Below are 22735 nucleotides of genomic sequence, written 5' to 3'. Positions count from 1 at the left end.
GAACGGACGGTAGTCGCTATCGCCATCGTCACCGATAGCCAGATAAGGTTCCAAAGGATCCGACTTTCTGAGCCGCTCAACGCGATAGCCTGATCCGCTTCATCTTGATCTGCGTTGTTCATCCTACCTTGACGAAAAGGTTCTTCCAAGCTGGTGGGCTGCAGAGCGAGGTGGGCTCATCGAGCGGTGTGGCGTGCTTCCAGAGGCGCTTCGAGCTGATAAATTACCTCTACCGCACCCTGGTGCATCTTCCGCCCGATCGTGGCGTGGCGGTCACATAACTTCACCGAGCTGATGCGGAAACGATGCAGTGGCGGGGGCTCGGGAAAAGCATAAGCTCTGATCAGGTGAGTGAGAGTGGCCAAAGGCTGCCCGGAGGCGTCATCAAATTTCGCTTAGCTGGGGAATAGCTGGCGCTTCTCGGGGATGTCCCAGTTCTTGATGAGGTGGCCGATGGTTGACTGCCCGCAGGGCAGACGATGGTGATGCGAAGGGGGAGGCCTGGGTCGTGGCTTACGGTGAGCAGAACAGAACGCTTTTTGCCTAGAACGTGAGCATGCGAAGCGTTCTTTGCCGTCACCTGCCTTCTACGCACCGCTACGGCCTCGTTCTTGTTTGCGACTTTGGACCCGGACCAAGGTAGGGCCGAGATTGACCTCCAACAGGTATTACCATGAGATTAGACGCTAAACGGTGTCGCCAGGCACCGATACTTCGGCTTCCGCCGATCCGCGAATCTTCAGTCGCGATCTTCTCGAATCGCGTTTTCAGCATCGACCTGCCAAGTCAAAGTGCCAAAAGCTTTCCGCGCACAGGAAGCTAATCCTGTTCGGTCCTCGCCGCGATTCGAACGCGGGGCCACTCCCATAGCTTGACCCTAAGAGAGTATGATAACCACTACACCACGAGGACGGTGGTTGATGTTGAGCGCCGCAGCCCTCGGGCTGTTGAGCTGCTCGCTGCTACCGGAGTCGCAAGACGCGTTTTTTCAGAGACTGGGGGGCGACTGGAGGATGCATGACGGCGTCTGCCCACGTGAAATCGCCTGGCTGTGTGTTAGATGGTAGAACTGGGCTTGGGCCAGGTCAACAGTCGCGATCGCTGACCTCGCTCATCCCAGCCTTGACGTGACTTCGTGCTCGTTGTGTTGGCGACTGTACCACTCGATCCTATGGCCTATATCATACACGTCTACGGAATCCACACCTCTCCCCGCCAATTCACCGTCTTCATGAGCTCCTCGTCGAGGAAGCGTATCCCTTCCAGCCCCGTCCTCCGCCCATTCCACCACACCTCTGCTGCCTCCTGCGCCCAGGCAAACTGCGGCAGCCTATCCAGCCCCACGGGCCGACTTTCTCTCTCCCTCCGCCCCTCTCCGGCGCGCGACACTCGCCCGCCCTCATTCTCCACCTTGCCGCCCGCAGCCTCCACCCCGCGCTCGTATACCACCAGCGCACGCTCGACCATGGGCCGCCACGAGTACTTGCGCTTGAAATGGTTCACGAGGTGCACTTGCCACTGCGGAGACCAGGCCGCCTTGACGTCGCCGGCCTCGGAGCCGGTGCCGGCGCCGACATCGTCGAGAAAGTAGGCGTTGAACCACGTGCGGCGGATCTCAGCAAAGGCGTTGCTGAAAGTCTCGTTTCGCCGCAGGGTGATGCCGATCCAATGCTGGTCCGAAAGCAAGGGATCAGGGCTGTTATCGGCGCAGGCGAGGACGGCGTCCACGAACTCGAGTGAGAGCTGGGATACCCGAATGGCGGCAACGCCCGTGTTCACGCCGTTGTGGTCCTGCCCGAAGAGCAGGTGGGCGTCCGGCGGTGCCGGGGAAAGGAGTACGTGCAGTGGGACTGCCGGGTCTGAGACAAAAGTGTCTGCATCCGTGTACCTGGAGGTTAACACTGAGGAGGGTATGGCTGCAGGCCTTTACGCCATCTTCCAACTCACACTATCCACTGTGCAGGCTGCTCGCTTCTGAGCTCGCGCAGCAGCACGCGCCGCAGCACGTGCTCCTTGTTGAGGAAGCCTCGCGGCCCGTCCTCGACGTATTTCCCAGAATCCCCGGAGTAGCGATACCCCCACGCCTTGGCGTAGAGCGCGTGGCTGGCGCGCGAAGCGGTCGCAAGAGATCCCTTGGGGAGGTGCTGGACGATAAGGATGGGGTGCTTGGCCGTAGGGGACCGGTAGGCCAGAAGCCGTCGGCTCTTGCTAATTGCCTCGAATCCGTGCCATGACTCGTAGAAGGGGTGGGTGAGAAAGATGACAAGGAGAACGCCGGCCCCGATGAGCACGCCCAGCGCGTGTCGTGAGCGAAAGCGCATCCCGACGGAAGATACGGATCTGTAGTGACGACGAGCTGGAAAGTCAAGCGTTATTGATTCTGGAGAGACGAGTGAGATTGGCAGGCAGGCAGGCACCGCCCACGCGAGCGACGCGTGGGTGATGCCTGCTCGGCCCGGTGGCCCGGCGAGGATCAGCCCTCAGTGAGTATTGAAGCTTGCGTGTTGAGCTGAGCAGCAGCCCCGTCCTTCGCCCAGCCCTCAAATGTCAAACCATGGCAGTCCTCCAAGTTCCAGTATCGCCTCCCAGAGGGTCACTTCGTTACAGAACTGTACCTCCGTCTACACTCTGCTCTCGCAGACTGGCGGTATGTGTTCCCGGGCCCCTGCTATTGAACAGGAGGGCTCACTCTTATCAGAGACTGTGTACACATTGTTACTTGCCCCGCATGCAGTCAGGAATTGTTCAGCAGGACAAGCTGTTGTGGCATGGACAGGAGCACTGAGTCGCCGCGGGTACGAAACTACAACGCAACGCTGCTCCCGCAGGTTCGGGAAGGCCACATGGCAACGCCTGTGTCAACTTAATCCACATAGATTGTACTCTCATATGCGAGCAGTCATGTCCACCTCTACGCCCCACTCAATCCTTGAACTTCCTCAAACGCTTACATCAACCCTTCTCACGGTAGCAACGCGCCGAAAATCACGCTGCCATCGGCAAGATGAGGCGTACCTCGTGTACAGTGAAAGGCGCGATTAGCCGCATATAACATCCTCACAAAGGATGCCCCCGGGCGCAGGCTTCACGAGCTCTGTAATGACAGAGGATCTTATGGCCGCATGCCTCGTACGACCACCTGCTCACGAAGTCGGCGCCGGAACACTTGTTTTAAGCAGAAGTGGGCGGCGCCCAATCTCGGCCTCTTCCAAGTGGGCAAGGGTCAATGGGCGAGGCCGGCTGCGAACCGAGCGCCCCGACGCCCAGCGCCTACCCCCACCTGGCCCTAGATATCGCGACGCGTCGCCATTGAACCCCCTATTGGCGTGAGCGATATCTTGCGAGGAGTCTACTGCGTTCCGCATGCAGATCTAAGCCGGGCCCCGCCAGCGCCTTGCACATGCTCTGCGCCTGCTGACTCGACCTGCGAGAAGCACGCGCCTAGCTGTTTGCTTTGCGCCGATGGGCAATGCACACCTCCGTCAAATCTAGCGGAACGTGAGCCACTTGCAGTTCTAAAGCTGCCACGCGGAAAGCGCCTTGTACGACATGCTGGGAGTCAAGTTGGGTCAGCCCAGCATGCCAAGCCGGATGCACGGATGCTAATGAGCTCGGTCTTGTGATGTGACGCTCGGATGTTTAGCCTTACATCCGATGCTTCGTGCTTCGTGTGCCACAGCTGAAACAGCGGCACCGTCCGCTCTCACGCAAGCAAAACGCAAGTGAGGAGTGCGACTGCGAGGTCGCAAAGTGTAATTGCATCGGCGGCCAGGCGGACAATTTTCAAACCCGCACCTCCTGCAATATCAATTTCCGTCAAACGAGGGTGGCCGGCGACCACAGGCAGGCATGAAGGCGCAGGAAATTGGTGCGTCATCTTTGATTGATGATCGGTGACGTGCTTTGGCGTTTACAGTCGAACTGATCTTGTTCCTTATTCTCTGCTGCTCTGCCTGACCCGCAACCAGGAACAATCGCGTTAGACCAGCTGTGGTTGGTTGATTGCTGATAACCCCTCTCACGCCGCTAATACCAAACATGAGCCAGCGGCCATGCGCAGGTGACTTGTGCAGTCGCAGGGGCGTGCAGGGTGCGACGAGAGTAAGACACCGGCGAGTCCTGTATCTGCCGCTCCTGCATCTCGCTCCTGCACTTGATGGCATTTGATGGCATGTCAAGCACACGCACGCAGCACTGCGCCCGACCCCATTCTCGGCCAGATTTTATAAGCACAGCAAACATGGCAATGTAGCAGTAACCTCCCCCCTTCGCCATCGCCACCATGGCCCACAACCAGCGCTTCGATCCGTACGCTGCAGGCGGACACAACGAGTATTCCCATCACCCCGACTATGTGACCCACCCCGCCGACTCCAATACCAACCCCAACCCCTACGCCCAGCCACAGACTGGCTACACCGGCAACGACGTGTATGGCGAGCGCGCGGCGTACGACCCCGACGGGTACGACCGCACGTTCCGCTCCTCGTCAGAGAAGGGGCCGCACGCTAGCGAGCTGCCCGTCGCAGCCAGCGACGGGAGCAGCGACTTCAGCGATATGGACCCGCACTCGGGCGTCAAGCGCGGCCTTAAAACGCGCCACCTGTCCATGATGGCGCTGGCCGGCATTATCGGCCCGGGCCTGCTGATCGGTGCGGGCGGCGCGCTCGCAAGGGGCGGCCCCGCATCGCTGATCATCGGCTTCGGCGTCATCGGCGTCGTCGCCTTCAGCATCATGCAGTCGCTCGGCGAGCTCACCACGCTGTATCCGACTGGCGGCGCGTTCACGGGGTTAGGAGAGCGTTTCGTCGACCCCGCCTTCTCGGCTGCGCTTGGTTGGAACTACTTCATCATCTGGTTCTGCGTGCTCGCCAACGAGTATAACGTCCTCACTTCAATCTTTTCTGTTTGGACCACCAAAGTGCCTCAGTGGGGCTTCTTCCTGATCTTTTGGGTGAGTCTGAGCTGCCGCGCAAGGGAGGGCCTGTGCATGTGCTTGCTGGGAGGGCGCTGGTGCCTCGCGAGAACTGGCACATCGGCCTATGGACAGGCGCTGGCCGTAGCGTCGTGATACAACCGGGGAGCATGCTTCGCGCAAGATGGTCCATGCACGCTAAGCATCACTGCTTCCATTGCAGAATGCCCAAGCCAGCCAGCCAGCCGGCGGCTTGTTTCAGGGCTGCAGACGTCGAGTCGCATGTCACATCATGTCTGGGCAGTCCGGCAACAAGGACATGGATGCCGACCGCTCCACGCTTGTCACTTCACTCCCTTCACTGCTGCGAACAGGTCGCACAGCTCGTGCGACTGATCTGTCCTTTCCAATCGCATGAAGCCGGTGGAGCGAATACCGATGGACCGGTCTCCTCCGGCGCGGCCCGGTTATCACCAGGGCGATGCCAGGCTCCCTTGCCCCATGGCAGCCGCTGACGACAGTTTGTGTTCCTTGCATTCCAGCTCCTCGGCGTCGAATCCTTCGGCGAGGCGGAGTTCTGGCTCGCCCTCACTAAGCTCATTGGGCTCTTCGCGTACTTCATTTTCTCGATTGTGTAAGTATCCCTGTACCTGTGCCCGTGCGGGCTCCACCCGGTGGCCTTCCCAAGCTGACATCAGCTATGTCGGCGGCGGTGTCAAGGGCGCGCCCGCCATCGGCGCACAGTACTGGAAGGACCCCGGGCCGTGGGTGAACGGCTTCCGCGGCGTCGCGACCGTCTTCGTCTTCTGCTCGACTTTCTACGCTGGCGTGGAGAGCATCGCGGTGGCGGCGACCGAGACCAAGAATCCGCGCCGCGCCGTCCCCATCGCGATCCGCCAGACCTTCTGGCGCATTATCTTCGTCTACATGGGTTCTGCAATGTAGGCTGTTGTACCTCGGCATGACTAACTCCAGCTTCTATGGCCTTACGTGTCCCAGCAACGCGCCCGGCCTCATCGGCGGCTCCAAGGCCGCCGTCAAGAGCCCAATGACGATCGCGATCCAGAACGCCGGGTGGGAGGGCGGCGTGCACCTCGTCAACGCCTTCATCTTCGTGACTTGCCTCAGCGCCTGCAACTCGTCGATCTACATCGGCTCGCGCACGATTCTGCACATGGCGCAGAGCCGGACGGCGCCCAAGTTCCTTGGATGGACTGACCGCCGCGGCGTGCCCATCCCCGCCATCCTGCTCACGAACGCGTGCGGCGCCCTCAGCATGATGAACCTCTCCACTGGCGCCGGCAAGGCATACAGCTACATCGTGAACCTGTCGGGCGTGTCTACGTTCCTCGTCTGGGGCTCGATCAGCTTCATCCACATCCGCTTTGGGCGTGCATGGACCGCGCAGGGTTACTCCCGCGACGACCTGCCCTTCAAGTCCATGCTGTACCCGTACAACGCGTGGTTCGGGCTCCTCGCAAACATCTTCCTTGCTCTCGTGCAGGGCTGGACCACGCTTTCGCCCTTTGACGCAGGCTCGTTTGTCGACGCATACATCCTCCTTCCTCTCTTCTTCGTCATTTACGTCGGGTACAAGGTCATTTTCAAGACACGCTTTTTGCGTCTCGACGAGATCGACCTCCAGTCCGGTCGTCGCCGTGACGTTGACGACCTTCAGAAGCCTTCTGCCGCTAGCTTTGACTCCCAGACACGTCCGAGTCTGTGGAAGCGCTTCTGGACGAATTTCTAGTGTCTGCGTGTTCGGCATAGCTGAGGCTTTGGAAGCTTCCTGCGGGCGGCTTTCTTTTGTGTATGTTAGCGTTCTGGTATGCCATATATGACGGCAATCTCTGTCATTTCGCTTTGCTCTCCGAGAGCAATACGAAGCTCTACCCCATTCTCTTCGACCCGTTATGCATGTTGGCCATTTCAATGACCTCCATTAAGGGGAACGCTCCAGCTTGCGAGGCACGATGTGAGGCCCTCAGTTCATGATCGAGCGTGAGCAGCAGGCACAGGCACTGACGTGATGAGGTCAGCACATTTTGAGGAGTGCTGAGTGAAATGACGCAGTATGGTGCCGAGAATGAAGTCGGGGATGAAAACGGACGTGCAGCTGTCGTCGAGCTCTGTACGTTCTGTACTGGCATTCCACCGGGAATGCTGGACGCCATCTGTCTTGAGGATCAGGTGGTTCGGGCGTCGACCGTGTTTCACCTCCAGAGCCGATGAATAGCTTGCGCTGAATGGCCAGTTTTCCGTCGGCATGTATCTGCCCGGCAATGGTGGCCGGGTACGGCACATCAGCCAAGACGCGCTCTCACAGACGACGTGGCGGACCAGGATCTTCAACCACGACCTCGCGGCTGCTGGCAGACATCATCAGGAACGAATGCATCGCCTCTCTTTTGTCTACCATCGTGGTCGAAGCCGATCATAGCTTGCTCTACCCTCTCCGTTGGCCAACGTCATCTTCTCGGTTCGTCAAGGAGGCCACATGCACGCAATCTATAATACCATTGCATCAAACGCCCGTGACTATTAGAGGTAATAAGGTTTTGTCCTAGTGTCACGGTGCGGCCTGTACCAATCCAACTTAGACGGCGACGGGGGCGGCGTCGTGCTCAGCCGAGCGCTTCTCGGTCATTGTGACGCTGGCGTCGCGGCGCTGGTTCTCCGACTTGCGGTAGTGGAGGCCGGCCATGACGATGAGAATGAACGAGATGAAGATGAAGAACCAGGCGAACCAAGCGCAGATCACTAAACGTCAGCGGCTGGATGCAATTGAGAACGGCACCACGGCGCGGGGGCCGCAGAAGGCTTGCCGCATTCCTAGGGGTGGACTGGCATGCCAGTCTCGCCGCATGGCGCACATGGCCGTGCGGCGGCGCCCGGGCGCCGCCGGTAACCCCGGAGCCCATCACCCCATGTCACCTGACTCCCGTGGCGTACTCACTGGCGTAGTAGGCGAAGGTGTCACGGTAGCGGAGCGACTTGCCGGTGGCCTTGAGGAGCGTGGCGATGGTGGCGGCGGGGATGCCGGGGGCAGTGACGCTCGCCTGGCGGTTGACGACGATCACGGTCGCGGCGATGGCGACGGCGAGGAGAAGGAGAGTGCAGAAGCCCATGAGGAATTCATTGATGTAGCGGAAGCGGCGAGGCATGCCCTTGCGCTTCTCGATGAAGAGCACGATCTCGGAGATGAACTGTGTGTTAGCAGGCGCTCGTATGCATGTATGTGGGTCATCTGTCGAGGAAGCGCGACAGGTGCTTGCAACAAGCTACCCGCAGCCACACTCGACCCTGGACCCACAGCTCCACTTACAGAAACGATGACGCCGAGGCCAGCGGCGGCGCAGACACATCCGAGGACGGCTAGGACATCGTCGGCGTGGATGACGGCACCCTTGAGCAGCTTGGACTGGTTGTCAGCAATCGCTATCGATAGGGGAGGGATGACCGCGTCCGGCGCCGGGGGCGGCGATCGATCCCCGCGTACCGACTATCTCGCTCCGGCGATCGAGATAGTGGCCGACGCTGTCGATCGTCCCTCCGGGGTCGTGGCCGGGACCCCGCGGGCGCGACGCGGCCGTGCATACTCACTGCAAGTTGGCGGTCGTGGTGCAGGTTTGAGAGGGCTACTGTCAGCGGGGGCCATCGGCGGGCGTGAAGGGTCGCGTGTCTCGGACACCCCTGTGTTGACTTACACTTGCCCGAGAGGCCGACGACGCAAAGAGTGAAGGCAGCCGAGAGGAAGAGGGAGACGAGGCGCGCAGCCAGGAGAGTCTTGAGGTTGACCATGGTTAGTGCAGCGGTGGTGAGGAGAGACGAAGAGATGGGGGGACGATTCACGGCAGTGGCAACAATATAGCTTTCATCGCTGATGGTATGAGGTTGACTAGCGCTCATGGAGGGCGCCACCGCGCCCCATGGGCCGTGGGCCATGGGCCGTGGGCGCGAGGGCCGGTATGCGCGGGCTTGCATTACCCGCTCACAATAAAAGTTTGCCTTTGGTACATGCTGTGAGGCGCTAGATGGAATGGCAGGCGGCATGAGCCGTAGACCGGAAATGGCAGCGCAGCGTGTGGCGCTTGTTTTTGCGTCGCGGCGGGGCGGATGACGAAGGGCCCGCGTTCCTGGCTGACAAGAGAATTCGCAGACTCCTCTTTCCTCCTCTGTCCTCGTGCGGCTCTGGCAGCGTGACTGCCTCGTCTCCACGGCCTCGAACACGTGAAGACGTCTCCCTTCGGGTGAGGCCCGTTTGTCCCGTATAGGCACAATAACAGAGGCCGGCACTCATGCCTCTTGCCCGAAAGGCGTGGGTCTGAGTCACGGCACGGCAGCGAGCGCCGAGTGAAATAGATCCCTGAGATTGATGAAGCACTATTCCGACCACTTGGCCGTGATTGTACTCGGTGTGCTCAGCGTTCTGCAGAAGCGTGTGCATGCGATGTCTATCGTTAGTGCCGGTGCGCGACTTTCTCTCCTCGCCGACCAGCGCACAAGTTCAACAACAGCTAGTCTAAACACTGGAAGCACCGCACAGAGAGCGCGCACGCTCGCCGACCCGAGTCCACTAAATGGCGTAAGAGATCGAGGGAGGCACAAGGTCCAGTGACATGTGAGACCGCCAGGGATATTCAACCAGCCGGGCCATCGCGGCGTTCCAGGGCTCGAGCGCCGAGCGAGGTGGAATGGATGTGCACATGTGCAGCAGAGCAGATGACAGGAGCGGCCGCCGATGACCTCTTACGTCTGCAGAGCGGCGGACTGTCGGTGCTCCACTCCATCCATGCAGATCGTGAGGAGCACTCCCGCAGAGCCCCGAGAGCCCTAGGCTCACGCGACCGGAACTTTACTCCGCATCCGGTGCCAAGCTCCGTACCCCGCAGAGGTCAAAGTATGGCAGAAATCGACACGGCCAACATGCCCGCCTCTGGTTCAGGACTGATCGGCAGCCACGCCACCCAACGTCTCCCTGTCCAAGCGAGTGGACCGAGCATGGACTGATGCCACATGTCGGTGTCGTGTCCAGTTCTCATGTCAGTGACGAGGAGCTCCGTCCGTGCGGGCCACCGGCATCCGGCATGCATGACCGGCACGTCGCCGTGTCGCAGGCATGCACTAGCCAAGTGAGACAGGAGCAGTGAGACGTCTCCCCCAAACTTCGCGTCTGTCTATTCTCGTCTCTTTAGCGCTTGGCGTCTTTTTGCCCGCATTAGCGGACTACCACGTAAACCGCAGACCGCGGTAACGTACATCCGTAGTTTGGAACACGAGGGATCGCGAGGGAGAAGATGCCGACCACACACTGCCGATCTTAGCATTCCACCGCCGGGTCCGAAGATAAGCGTAGCATACGTACTCACGAGGCGTTGTATGCCCGCGTTGATCGCGATGTCTTATCACCTCCAGATGTCCCTCCTCCGCATTCCAGTACCCCAGTGCCCCGTACGCCTGCCCGTATCACCCCGCACGCCGGTAGCACACGTCACCTCCACTGACGGACTGCGGCTGATTGTTAGCCCCACATACGACAGCTACCTGAACCAAAGGAGCGAAACAGCGATAGGCACCCCGCGCGGCCAAGGGCCACCGGATGTCAAACCCCCGGCCTGCATGTTGTCGTATCACCTGCCATCTCCATCTTCGCCGAGAGAAGTCCAGACCCGCCCGACCGTCGTCGGCCCCCCTTACGGCCCCCTACGCCTCGCAGGGCCAGCGCAGAAGCCGCACGACCCCGCTCCTCACCACCGTCCTCGTGGTGTAGTGGTTATCATACTCTCTTAGGGACTGCTATGGGAGTGGCCCCGCGTTCGAATCGCGGCGAGGACCCACGGGCTTCAATGTCCGAGCTGGATGCCTTTTGGGTGCGGTTTTGTTGCAGACAGGAGATAAGATGGTCTGCCAGCTGCCAGACCTTTGAGACACCGTCGGCGCAAGCGATAGTGGTAAAGGTGCGCCGTGCCCCAACGTTTGTGATGAATGTACAATTTGACGACTGAATAGTTTGGATCAGCTCTCCCCATTCTTCGCGACCCGTGGACATTATGACAAGTGACTAATCTATACAGTATGGTCGTACAAAAACCCTGCTTCCTCTTCGCTACCACCCTTACAAGCCCACGCCTGCGCCGTCCGACGCGCCAAACGGCCACTGCCAAGCGTTCCCAGCCGGGAACGCGGTCTCGGATCCGCCGGCGTACAGCACGTCATAGATGTTCTGCCCCTGCTCTCCAGCCCCCTGGTTGGCCGGGTTCATCGGCATGCCGCCGAGCGGGTGGAGATGGCCGAACAGCGACCAGTCGATGGCGCCGTTGGTGCCGGGCACGCCATTCATGGGCCCCGACGGCGTCGACGCCGCGCTCCCGCCAGTGCCGGTGCTGAGTGCCGGGCCAGCCCCGCCCGCCGTAGGAGGCGCCCAGCCGAGCGACTTGAGTTGCTCGGCGAACATGGGGTTCTGAAGCATGGCGGCTATGTCGAAGCCTGCGTTGGGGGTGGGCGCGGGTGGCGGCGCAGGCTTCGGCGGCGCGGGCGCGTAGCTCTCGTCCAGCAGCTTCTGGAGCGTGTTTGCGCTCACGGCTGCGCACTTGAGCGTCTCACCCATCTCGCGCAGCGCCGTGATGCACGTCTGCACGTGCTCGACACATGCTTTGAACTTGCGACTCTGCTTGGACGCGCAGTGGCTCGCGCTCAACAGATGCACGGTGCCCGCGGAGAAGGCCACCTGGCCAAGAGTCACGGGCGAGTAGCGCAGGCCAGGGCAGCGGCGCCACATCTGCAGAATCGTCATGAACTTTGCGGCGGCGCGCTCGCACTTCGCGACTGATCCGTCCGGCCCGGCGTCGAGTGTGGTAGGCGAGCAGTTGGCGAACCACGGGCGGTGCAGGAGTATGAGAATGAAACAGTGGAAGGCGTGCAGACTCAGAATGTGACCGGGAACGACGCGCTCGCTGCGCCCAGCCGTCGGAAGGCGCAGCTCGTCAGGAATCGAGTCAAGCCACTTCTCCAGCAGAACACTGATGTCAGCTTTACTCTATGAGTGGAGTTGTTGACACGTACTCAAGCTCCGATACCACATGTCTAACGTTGCTGGAGCGAATGTTGAAGTTGATCGAGTAGACGGTGCTAAGCACGCGCTCGGCGACAATGCTTAACTTGATCATCCACACAAACGTCGTCGAGCGCCAACCCTTGACGGGCTCGGCGTTGGCGGTCGCAATAGCGTCGGAGAGCTCTATCGCAGCCTGCCCGACCTTGGGATCAAAGGTCTCGGAACGGGGCGTGTGGATGATCGGGTGCCAGATGAGCTCGTCCTCCTCGGCGTCGGGTGTGGGCACGGGAATGTCATGCTGAGCGAGCGGCAGTGCGGCCGAGCGACCAACGTACGTCGACCAGCACTTGTCGAGGATATACGCGCAGTACCACATGTTGTAGCGCGACTGCTTCGTTTCCTCGCTGATCGCGCCGTTCGTCACCCAGTAGTTGCAGTTGGTGCCGAGGCCCAGCGCCTGTACCAGTCGCAACCCGATGCCCGAGTACATGAATCCGAGGTTGTGGCGTGCCACAGACGCGTGATAGCTCCCAAGGAGCAGCACCCCAGAGACTGTCGAGAGCATCGCCGTCTCCGCTTCTTCCTCCAGCAGGTCCTTGGCACGCTTGCTGAACGCAATGCCCAGCTGTTCGCGCACCTCAACAGGAATCTCGAGGAAGGCGACGCCCAGCGCCAAGATCACGTTGTGTAGCAATGGGGAGTAGTGCGCCGTGCGGCGCGCGCGGATGATCGTTCCGTCGACTACAGGCGACGACGCCATATCGCGGCGGAACTTGCGCTCATCCACCCAGAAGCTCTGCGGGTTGAAGTAATCGAAGAAGAGGCGCAGGACCTTCTCGTGCGTCGTGTCGTCGAGCTCCGGGCAGTTGAGCTCGGCAATCATAACCTCACGCGGGCGCAGGAGCGCAGGCCGCTCAGCACCGACCGCGGGCGGCGCACCCATCGGGGACGGGCCGAGAGTTGCGGCGGGCGACGCATCATCGCTTCCCTCAGGCACGTGCTTGAAGAGCGACGTCGGGCCATACTCGAACAGCTCGCCGGTGGTCTCGTCGATCTGCCGTCAGCGAGGGAGGGGTGAGATCGTACCTTCAGCCGGTCCAGACCCGCGGTCTCCGGCGTCGTCTCGTTCTCTGGTGGCTCTGGCTTGGCCTCCCCAGCGCCCGCTTCCAGGCCCGCGTTCTTGAGCATGCCCTCGAGGACACGCACACGTTCCTCGAGCGCGGCAACGTACGCTTTGGGTGTCGAGCGCCGACCATCCGCCTCGGGGTTGTACACGCACTCCTCCTTGTACACCTTGCAAATCGCTGGGGTCAGCGCAGGCTTGCGGAATAGTTGGCCGCGGCTCAGCTTGGCGGCGATAGCTGGGCATGCAGGGCGCACATGTGTCAGATAAGATAGCATGGCACGCATGAATGCACCCCGCACATGCCCACCGACGCGAGCCGGACCGCCACACCCTACTCACCACAAGATGGCTGCGCGCCGTCACATTTCATTTTCCTGCCATCAGCTCATGGGCCATCATGTTGACGCGGGTCGCAAGCGCGCGGATAGCGGGTAATACTTACCTTCTACGACATCCATTGCAAGCTTTTGAGATGTGCGATATGCGTCGGCGAGACTGTTTTGGCGCGTCCTCTTTGGAGCCACTGCGGCGGCCCGGCGTGTCGGACATAGCTGGCGTGGTAGTAGTTGGGTGGATGGCGACGCTGCTATTGTATTGGGAAAGGTGCCGAGGGGGGGTTGGGGGGGGGGGGGGAGTAGGGATCGGGGGTTGTTTGGTCCGTCTTGCAATGTGTTGAGGCGGAATGTGCAGAGTCAAGAAGGAATAGATGAGGGAGTCGATGGCGAGGACGAGGTCGAGGTGAGTCGCAGAGACAATGTTGGAAAGAATGTTGACGAGAGAGGGAGGGACGGAGGAGATCGAGGAGATATCTTGGCGGGAGGAATCCGAGGGATCGTTTGTGGTGGCTGTGGGTGGCGTCACTCTCGGCCGGCGCTTACTAGACGCGGCAACCTCATCCTTCTCTTCCGCCGCGATCCGAAAGAGAAAGATCAAGGACGCCACTGCCGAAGTAGAGTGCAATCAGCAGCAGCATATGATGGCTGGGCAGGGTCTGGCTTGCATCGCTGCGGTCTGGCCGAGTCGTTGCAGCTATCCACGGCTGATGCGAGACATCGATTGGCTTTAAGACATGCCTAGCCCGATGCATACGCGGGCTAAGCGCTATCAGCAGATCTATTTGGATTATCATTAACCAGAGACCTTGCGTGGAGAACCACTGCGCTCTTCTTTGGCATCGATGCATTCTGCGTTGCATGCGTTGCCAGCTTGCCAGAACTCGAGGGTCAAGGAGACTGGAAGCTGCCAGATCCGGGATGCGGATGCGAAACCCTTGTCCCGAAACTCCAAAAGAGAAGGTGTGGACGAGTTAGGAATCGAACCAAAGACCTTGTCAAGATCAAGAGGCCATCAGAGATGACAATGCTAATGACACGCTCTACCAACTGAGCTACACGCCCTTCCTTAATAGGATTAGGCCGGGATACCACAGAACGCCACTAATGAGCTATCATGCATGCACGGCAAGTGATGGGCGTGTGGCGATCCAACAAGCCCTCCGTGAGCCCTTTAGACTCCACAAGAGCTTAAAACAAGCTAAACAGTGACGCCGGGTTGGAATTTTGTGTCTCGCACACCTCCAGTTTGGCGTCTCACAATCCCACGACCTGCCCGCTCGCCTTCGACCACACGATGGGGAACAGCAGGTGATCCATGGGCGCGCCCTCGGGGAGCTCGTCGCTCAATCCCGGGAAATCGGGCGAGGTCTTCCATCTGCGGGGCGCGTGCCGCACATCGTCGCCAATGAAGCGGATAGAGAAGGCGCGGCGCCGCGTCGTTGTCCCGGCCGAAGCATGCAGTGTAAGCATGTGAAAACAAACCATGTCTCCCGGCTCGAGTGCCCACTTGCGGATCGGGAACGCGGTACGATTCCCCTCAATGTCGGGGAGGTCAGCGAGGCTGCCTTCCGGGAACCACTTGGCCTCCTTGTCCATAAACGTCCGCGGCATAAGCCATGGCCCGCGGTGGCTGCCAGCAACGAACTCAAGCGTCGCCTCGGCCGGAACGGGGTCGACGGGGATCCACATCGACACTGTGTCCGCCCCCGCAATGTTGTAGTATGGTTGGTCTTGGTGCCAGGGCGTACGCTGCGTCGTGCCTGGCTCCTTGACGAGTAGGTGGTCGTGGTACAAGCGCACAGTGCGGGCGCGCATCAGCGCCGCGGCAGCGGTCGGCGCCGCCGAGCTCGTGATGAAGTCCCGATAGGCGACATTGGACTGCCAGTTGCAGAAGTCTTCAAAGAACCAGCCAGGGTCGTCCGGCCGCGAGGCGACCTTTGCCCGTTCGCTCGGCGCGGCGAGGTTCGTGTCGATGCCCGCCTTTAGGGTATCTAACTCAGAGGGGGTGAAGAGCCCTTGGATGCATACCGCTCCATCGCGCTGATACGTCTCAACAAGCTCGGGCGTTACGGCGGCCGCGACGCGCTCGCGGATGGACTGGAGGGTGGAGGCGGTTGCGAGGGTGCGGGTCCCAACGGGGGATATTGATGAGAGGTTTGGTGCCCGGAGAGCGCGCGTGAGGAATACGAAGGAGCGCATTGTGTGAGTAGGATAGAAGTGGAAGAGTGTGAGAGTAGGAGGAGGCGAGGGATAATGAAGACGGTGCAACGGGTGCGGAAGTTGGTGGGCAGCTCGGCAAGCTTCGCGGCGAAGCGGGCAAGGGATGTTGCGGCATAACGGATTGCGCTCGGTGTCAGAAGTGAAAGCGCGGAATGAGAGGGCGTCGAGAATAGAATGCGCCAAATGAGCGCGGAAGTGAGTACAGCGTGTGCAGAGCGGAGCGGACCGCGGAACCGTGTCATCGTCAGCGCTGGGTGTCGCGGCCTCTCGGCCGGAGATCCGGAGATCCGGAGAGGCTCTCGCAGTGGGGATGGCCGACCCCGTCGACAAGCTGTGACTCCCTCCTCACATCCTCGTGGGGTTCATTCCCCAACTGCTCCATGCTCCAGTCGACATTTCTTTTCTCCTGTTCACTCCTCCTCATCCGTGCTTTCGATAAAACTCGCTTCCTCATGATCATCCTGTCCACCTTCTTGCAGAAGATACTCGTGTGTTCTCTGCTGGACGGCTCTGTCCCCGTCAATGCTGGTTGCTGGTGCTGCCGCAGAGCCATCGAGGCCTTCCCTCCCTCGGTCCTGTATCCCCTTTCTGGTCGGCCACATCCCCCCCCAGATGGGGAGTGGACACCAACCGCACTTCTGGTTGACAGCCCCGGCCGAGGATCAAGGACTTGGTCTTCGCCTACCATCGACCTATGTTGACCCCGCGTCCTGGGGGTCTAGGCTCATGCCCATCAGTGTAACCTCATACACGCACAGCGAGGGGCGTTGGGGCGTCGGAGACTGTCACTTGCACCACTGCTCTGCTCGTCACTTCCGCCCCACTTCATCTCAGACCATTGTCCATTCATTTACCGACTAATCACATCATCTCACTGATCGCATCTCCTTTCCACCCCGGGTGTAAGCACGCGATGAAGATTCTCACCGGGCACTGGGCCGGGATGGAGGTGGGACTGGGTCTCCTCACTACCCTGCTGACGCCAGGTCACTGTTTGTGGCCCCGACGGCAACCCTCTTCGTGGGCGTGACTTGTCAGGAGGGAGGCTGATGAACCCAGCGGAGTACGATTGCACTTCCTCCTTCAACAGTCCTGCAATGCACAACTACGTCAAGTACATCGAGGTCGTTCCGTTTGACCGCTTTTCTCTACACTTTGCGCGCCCATCTGCTCCAATGGCACTCGGGTACCAGATTTACGCCGATGGGCGGCTGCTCCACAACACAGTCCTTCGGCCTCACAAGCTCAGTTACACCGTTGACGGGTACAACAAAGTCTTGAACGACGACAGTGGGTGGTGCGACCTCATCTTCTGGCCTACCAATGTATGCCACCGCACTGCCCCACGACCTTTCCCACGCTTACGTCAGAACGAGAGTAGCAGCGTGTCGTACACTCGTACGCGCGATTCAGAGCTCGGCACTTTGCATGTAAAGTTCGAGGACGGTCACGCCACACCTCTCAACAAGCGAGAGGTGTGCCCCGCAGAGACACCTACTTTCCAGGGCATGGACCGAATGGTACGTCTGGCACATAGCTGATTGCTAAGAAGTCTGCTGACATCAGGGTCTCCACGCATTCATTGGGTGAGCTGAACTGTACGCAACTAATGGTAGTGGCTCCATCAGTGGACCAGGCAAGGTGTTCGGAAAATGCCGCTTCCTTGCATCCTATACCACCCCTGCCCTCAACATCTGCTTCAAGGTGAGTTGATTGACCGATGTCGAGCCACTCAACCAGTATCGCACACGTCGCGCGTTGGAAGACCTTGGGATTGTTCCAGGTCATGAGGACGTTCCTGTCGCCTTGCACGCCGCCGACGTCCCCGACGTCGAGGTCGAAAAAGATGCGGAGGCAGGAGACACTGTAGACACCACGGGCGTTGCTGCCGGTCCGGCGGCCATGAACGCTGCGGATGTAGCGAACAGTCAGAACGGTGGGCACGCCGAAGGCGATGCGGACGTCGGAGACAATGCGGACGTCGGAGGCGACGCGGACGTCGGAGGCGATGTGGGCCTCACGGACGATCCGAACTCATTGATCGACTCGCTGGAATCCACATGCAGCCGCAGTCCTGGCGTCTCACACTCTGCAGGTCACCACGAAGATTACCCGCCACCGAGAATGGACAACGAAAGTGTGCCCCCCTTGCCCAAGACGCGCAAGCGTAAAGTTATCATGGTATACCTCGAGGAGGAGGGGCAGCCCCCAAAGCTGCTGTCGAAACGCTACGCGTCGCTCTGTGACGAGCACGAGGAATGATAGGTAGGGCGCCACCGGCTGCAGGTGCATTGTTGTGCAGTTGCGATGGGATTACTTTGGAATCGCCTCTTGCAGTGGCCCTTCCTCACAGGCGGCAGGCGATGGTGGGGCCCGAGAGTCCCCGTCTGCTTCGTGATGACTCAAGATAACCGTTTAGAGTGACCCGAAGACTATGTCGCCAGTGCAGCGGTAGAAAAGAGACGCTGATCCTCAATTCCCCTCTTGAGGTTATACTGATGCGCCGACCAGAGCATGGCGGGACGGAGCAGGCGCCTGCGAGCGTACGTGTACAAGACGCTTCCTCCTGGGAAGACTCCTTCGGGTGCAAGTGACAGAGCAGCCTCGGTTGCGCCATCTGTGGCCCGTACAAACATGTACTTGTAGCCACCTCGCCTTCACCTTCCTTCATCCATCTCTCTATCTCTCATTCTCTCATCACCAACTCTGTGTGCAACTTGACCCTCACTTCTCCCGCGCTCTCTGCTCTGCCTTCACGCTCTGCCCCTGCATTCACCAAACCTCGTGCTCTCCCTGCTCAGCCGCATGAAGGTTCCGAAAGGACTGTGGAAAGACGTCGAGGTGAGTCACTGCCCATCCGTGCTGAGGCAAGATCGATGTCTATGGCGCACAGAGTGATGGTGACTTTGCAGAGGAACTTCTTGGCAAGTCTCTCATGTTAGCTGACTAGCTGACGCGGTAGCAGAGTACGACTTCGTCCATGCCGACCCCAAGGACCACCACTACACCGCCCACCTCAGGTGCGATGGCTTGGGCCCCGTAGCCGTTGAAGTCCGCCTGCCTCCGCATTTCAGCAGAACCATGTCACGGGTATCAGGTAGTGCGACCCACGAGAACAGCGCCATTAGCCGGTTCACGCTTGCTCCTGGCCAGTCCAGCGTCATATCGAGATTCAGCGACTACCAGGCGGGCACGATCACAATTCTCCTTGAGCTCGAGTCGCCTGTGAGCGCGATCCTTCCTCGCTCTCCAAGTACTCGAAATGTTTTGAAAGTCTCCTTCAAGGTAAGCTTCTCGCAATCTACAAGACTGATTGCAATAGTACTGCATAGCCAGAAAGTCTATTGAGGCTCGCTACGAGGCACCCCCCCAACCCCTCGCTCGGTCCTTGTCCCCTCGACCTCATTCTCCACTTCAGCCACAGTTGTCAGCGCCTCTGTCTGTACAACTCAGCGGCAACTCTCGTGCAGATCGCCTCTCGTCTGGACCATCTCTCGCCGGCTCCTCTCCTCCCATCATCTATCCTGTCAATAACGCGCCCCTTCTTCTGCATGTGGCTTCGCCCACTCCTTCGCCGCCCGAAACATCATTCTCGTCTACGGCCTCGCTGATAAGGGGACCGTTTGAAAGCGCCACGGCCGGCTCGATTGAGTTCCGCCTCATGGGCTCTCGGGGCTTCGCGAACGGTGAAGGTGATGGTGCATCTCTGGAGCGGCTGGCCGTGGTTCGCCGCGCAAGGGATTTGGCGAACGCAATGCCTCAGAATATCGCGTCGCGCGTATTCAGTCACTGTGAGGTGGTCGGCCAGAAGACGAAGAGGATGCTTCGACGACGTAGGAGTAGCTAATAACACGTGTGTCCCTGCTACATGTATCATGTGATCTTAGCCCTCAAACGCACAGTCCCTGTGCAACGGCGAAGAATGAACCCAATCTGCAATCAGAGCGAGGAGTGATGCTGCAACTAGAAACCGATGGCAAGCATGAGGGCGAGCGCCCAGGGCGAGGCAAAGGCGTACGCATGCGACGGTCGACGGGTGATGGGAGTGGCATCACGGCTTGATGCCCCAAAAGCTGACATATATGAACGCCATCTCCTTCAACCCACGTCCATACTGATCCATCCCAAATCCTTCATCCTTCAATCGTGCACCCTTCATCCTCCCGGACCATCGCGATTTTGTTTCATCTTATCAATTACTTCCACAAGATGAAGATTCTGGAAGGGTTCTGGCGTGGCCTCGAGGTACGCCACGACGAGTCCAGGGCTAATTGCTAGGTCTCGCTCATTACCGCTGAAGGTATTCCCCTACGTACGTGAGGCGATCGACTCTCTTATACCCCATGCACGGTCCCAACCTCTTCTTTAAAATCTAACGTCAGCCGAGTTCCCAGGGTATGGCCCCACCCCTGTGAACGATCTCGTTGTCAGGCATGTCGAGTGCCAAAATGGGAGGCGGTTCAAGATCTATGTCGCCCGACCAATTGGCTTTGAGCATGAAATCAACATCGAAGTCACGATCGATGGACGCGTGGTCGAACGCGTAGCCCTTGTAGCGGAACAAGAGGACTTGTGCATCGCCACGTTCGACGAGAGCAGCCCCCATGGGTTCGTCAAGAAAGCTTTCGCTTTCGCGGCCGAGGTGAGTCTCGTCCAGGCAGACTTACGCCAGCCCTCGGATGGACCGTCGCTTGGTACACGCAAAGTGGACCTTGATCAGTTGGGTTCGATATCGATCACCTTCGAGGCGGGGAGCACACACAATACGGATGAGCATACGTTCTCCATCTGTGAAGACTGCGAAAACAAGGCACTGATCAGCGGCGCCAAGATGAAGAAGGTATATATTGTCGCGGATAATGCTCACTCCAGCTTCTGAGCTCTTTTGTTGTGTAATTCTGATCGATGAGCCATCTGACCGCAGTGGCGAGGAAGTGGGCCCTTCAGAGTCTCTGCCAGTCGTGGACTGGGTTCGCCTCGAGGGAGAGCCGAAGCTGACGGCGGTCTTCATTGTGAGTCATTCGTCCCTGTACTCAACACTCACAGCAGTACCGCACGGCAGAGGCGTTGCGCACACTTGGTCTCAAGCACCCGTTTGACGCTGAGGACACTAAGCCGACTGTCAAAGGTCTGAAGCGCAAGGTTGACGAGTCAAAGGACGTTCAGAAGAAGGTCAAGACTGAGATAGTTGGCGTGAAGCGCGAGGCGACCTCGCCAGATTGCTCCCCGAAAGTTGAGCCATCGACTGAAGACAACCAGGCGGAGCGGGCGGACTAGCTATGCCCACGAGCTCTGTGGTCACGCTTTGTGGCCGTCTTCATTTGCGCTTATCTCTCCACATCTTCAGTGTATGCTGCAAGTTCGATTGGTCATTCTCGTTCTTCTGCTGTATGATACTATAACATGTATGTTTATACTTGACACCTGTCCCCAAAAGCCTGCTGACTGATTGTGCAATCCCGCTAGGGCGGAAGTTTTCGAGCCATCTGCGCTGGACGTGGGTGGCGGCGGCGACACCTGAGCCATGATGCACATCCTCTAAGCTCATTGACTTTCGTCGCAACTGTCAAACTGTACGCCCCGTCGTCAACCTAACGCAGCAGTGCTGGGCACCTCCCTGAGCCTGCGCCACTGCCGGCGGCAAGCGACGCCTCAGCTTCCGTGAGGAACATTCCAATATTTTGTCCAGCTTCTTTGCGCCTCTCAGACTCTTTGCATCCTCAAGCTTCATTCAACTAAGCACTGTGCATGATCTGCGCCCGCCTATCCGTATGCACGTCGACAAACCACATGTCTTGTCGCCGCCCGCCACATGCGATAACAGACGGTGCCTCGCGGATCGCGGAACCAATTCCCTGCCGATCCGCCGATCGCACGGGCAAGCAAGCCCCGTCCCTTCATTCCCTCAGTTCTCAATTCGCCGCCCAACTACTCTTCTCACATCATCATGAACGAGAAATTCACCCCGCCCGCAGGTTACGCCCTCCCTCCCGGCTACGGGCAGCAACCGCAGTACGGTGCGCCTTACGACGCGTCGCAGCAGTACTCCCAGTATCCTCAGCAGCAGCCCCAGCCCTACTACCAGCCCCCGCCGGGCCAGATGGCGCAGTATGCCCCGCCGCAGGGGCAGGGGGGCGGCGCGGCGCAGTCGTACTACCAGTCATATCCCCCACAGCAGCAGCAGCAGCAGTATCAGCAGCAGCAGCCGTATCAGCCGCCTGCCCCGGCGCCTGCGCCCGCGCCTGCGCCGGATCACAGCAATAACAACAACAACAACACCCCACCCAAGCAGCACGGAAAAGTCGGCAAGATCTTCAAGAAGGTACGTTTGCGCGCGCGTGTGAGGGATGCTGACGCCTCCTCCATTCTTTCATATCCCTCCGCCATCCAACGTCACTCCTTTCGCCACTCCACCTCCTCTCCCACAGATCGGCGACGGCATCGTTCGCGGCTTCGGCTGGGGCCTTGGCATGCGCCTTGCGAACGAGCTCGTCAATGCCTGTGAGTCACCGCCCCGGAAGTTCTGACGCCAGGCTGCCGCGCATGCTAAACTGTATCACCTATTTGTAGCGATTCACGAGACGAGGCTTGACTTGGCCGCCTAACGGGCATTCTCGGGGCGGTGTTAGCTGCGGTTCGGACCGGCACAGGCACCGGCACGTGTGCAGGCCGAAAGGAATGCTTTCGTTCGCGATCTGTCGGCAGAACGCGATGCGCGAGTGATCGCGAGTGATCTGGTCACTCGAACTCACTGCGTCTACTCCATCAACTATCAGTATTGTACAAAACCACGCCTAATCCTCGCACCCATGTCCTCCCCGCCCATAGCAACTGACTTCACTTCCTCACCCGGAGATACTCATTGTCCGGCCACTGTATTCTAACAGAGTTCTCGCACGGCCACCCACCACGGCGTTGTCTCGTCTCGCCACTCCTCTCCCCTGGCATATAAGCTACGCCCTGCCCCACGATCTCATGCATCCCAGTTCAACCCTACGCATCACAGTCAACTACCGCCGAGTCCACAACATGGCCCCCAATCCATCCCCCGCACCTCAATTCCCCACCCGCACCCCTCTGGCCCC

The 22735-nt window shown here is 59.5% G+C and overlaps 10 protein-coding genes across 10 annotated transcripts; 6 read left to right on the top strand and 4 right to left on the bottom strand.

The window, feature by feature from the left end:
* Positions 1 to 1191: 1191 nt before the first annotated feature.
* Positions 1192 to 2321, bottom strand: COLE_04630 (uncharacterized protein; the record flags this gene model as incomplete). The annotated part of the gene is made up of 2 exons (XM_018422328.2): positions 1192 to 1888; positions 1948 to 2321. The coding sequence occupies 2 exons, from the start codon at positions 2319 to 2321 to the stop codon at positions 1192 to 1194; spliced, it is 1071 nt and encodes a 356-aa protein (XP_018281212.1).
* Positions 2322 to 4282: 1961 nt separating this feature from the next.
* Positions 4283 to 6665, top strand: COLE_04629 (uncharacterized protein; the record flags this gene model as incomplete). Its single annotated transcript, XM_018426438.2, has 4 exons — positions 4283 to 4954; positions 5437 to 5549; positions 5614 to 5856; positions 5891 to 6665. The coding sequence occupies 4 exons, from the start codon at positions 4283 to 4285 to the stop codon at positions 6663 to 6665; spliced, it is 1803 nt and encodes a 600-aa protein (XP_018281211.1).
* Positions 6666 to 7511: 846 nt separating this feature from the next.
* On the bottom strand, positions 7512 to 8716 carry COLE_04628 (uncharacterized protein; the record flags this gene model as incomplete). Its single annotated transcript, XM_018426437.2, has 5 exons — positions 7512 to 7675; positions 7872 to 8121; positions 8241 to 8336; positions 8519 to 8553; positions 8623 to 8716. The coding sequence occupies 5 exons, from the start codon at positions 8714 to 8716 to the stop codon at positions 7512 to 7514; spliced, it is 639 nt and encodes a 212-aa protein (XP_018281210.1).
* Positions 8717 to 10312: 1596 nt separating this feature from the next.
* On the top strand, positions 10313 to 10705 carry COLE_04627 (uncharacterized protein; the record flags this gene model as incomplete). Its single annotated transcript, XM_018422327.2, has 1 exon — positions 10313 to 10705. One exon carries the CDS (start codon positions 10313 to 10315, stop codon positions 10703 to 10705), a length of 393 nt encoding a protein of 130 aa, XP_018281209.1.
* A 325-nt stretch (positions 10706 to 11030) lies between these two features.
* Positions 11031 to 13465, bottom strand: COLE_04626 (uncharacterized protein; the record flags this gene model as incomplete). Its single annotated transcript, XM_018422326.2, has 4 exons — positions 11031 to 11934; positions 11978 to 13023; positions 13056 to 13273; positions 13435 to 13465. 4 exons carry the CDS (start codon positions 13463 to 13465, stop codon positions 11031 to 11033), a joined length of 2199 nt encoding a protein of 732 aa, XP_018281208.1.
* A 1219-nt stretch (positions 13466 to 14684) lies between these two features.
* Positions 14685 to 15629, bottom strand: COLE_04625 (uncharacterized protein; the record flags this gene model as incomplete). The annotated part of the gene is made up of 1 exon (XM_018419909.2): positions 14685 to 15629. The coding sequence occupies one exon, from the start codon at positions 15627 to 15629 to the stop codon at positions 14685 to 14687; it is 945 nt and encodes a 314-aa protein (XP_018281207.1).
* Positions 15630 to 16563: 934 nt separating this feature from the next.
* On the top strand, positions 16564 to 17240 carry COLE_04624 (uncharacterized protein; the record flags this gene model as incomplete). The annotated part of the gene is made up of 5 exons (XM_018422325.2): positions 16564 to 16599; positions 16637 to 16670; positions 16710 to 16975; positions 17021 to 17170; positions 17217 to 17240. 5 exons carry the CDS (start codon positions 16564 to 16566, stop codon positions 17238 to 17240), a joined length of 510 nt encoding a protein of 169 aa, XP_018281206.1.
* Positions 17241 to 18731: 1491 nt separating this feature from the next.
* Positions 18732 to 19497, top strand: COLE_04623 (uncharacterized protein; the record flags this gene model as incomplete). The annotated part of the gene is made up of 2 exons (XM_018419908.2): positions 18732 to 18935; positions 18973 to 19497. 2 exons carry the CDS (start codon positions 18732 to 18734, stop codon positions 19495 to 19497), a joined length of 729 nt encoding a protein of 242 aa, XP_018281205.1.
* Positions 19498 to 19859: 362 nt separating this feature from the next.
* On the top strand, positions 19860 to 20927 carry COLE_04622 (uncharacterized protein; the record flags this gene model as incomplete). Its single annotated transcript, XM_018426436.1, has 7 exons — positions 19860 to 19895; positions 19929 to 19962; positions 20033 to 20292; positions 20323 to 20490; positions 20523 to 20542; positions 20575 to 20662; positions 20700 to 20927. The coding sequence occupies 7 exons, from the start codon at positions 19860 to 19862 to the stop codon at positions 20925 to 20927; spliced, it is 834 nt and encodes a 277-aa protein (XP_018281204.1).
* Positions 20928 to 21597: 670 nt separating this feature from the next.
* Positions 21598 to 22177, top strand: COLE_04621 (uncharacterized protein; the record flags this gene model as incomplete). Its single annotated transcript, XM_018422324.2, has 2 exons — positions 21598 to 21972; positions 22079 to 22177. The coding sequence occupies 2 exons, from the start codon at positions 21598 to 21600 to the stop codon at positions 22175 to 22177; spliced, it is 474 nt and encodes a 157-aa protein (XP_018281203.2).
* Between the last annotated feature and the right edge of the window lie 558 nt (positions 22178 to 22735).

The sequence above is a fragment of the Cutaneotrichosporon oleaginosum genome, assembly GCF_008065305.1.
Source record: "Cutaneotrichosporon oleaginosum strain ATCC 20508 chromosome Unknown ATCC20508_contig04, whole genome shotgun sequence".
Classification (NCBI taxonomy): domain Eukaryota; kingdom Fungi; phylum Basidiomycota; class Tremellomycetes; order Trichosporonales; family Trichosporonaceae; genus Cutaneotrichosporon; species Cutaneotrichosporon oleaginosum.
This window is presented reverse-complemented; position numbering and strand designations above follow the sequence as displayed.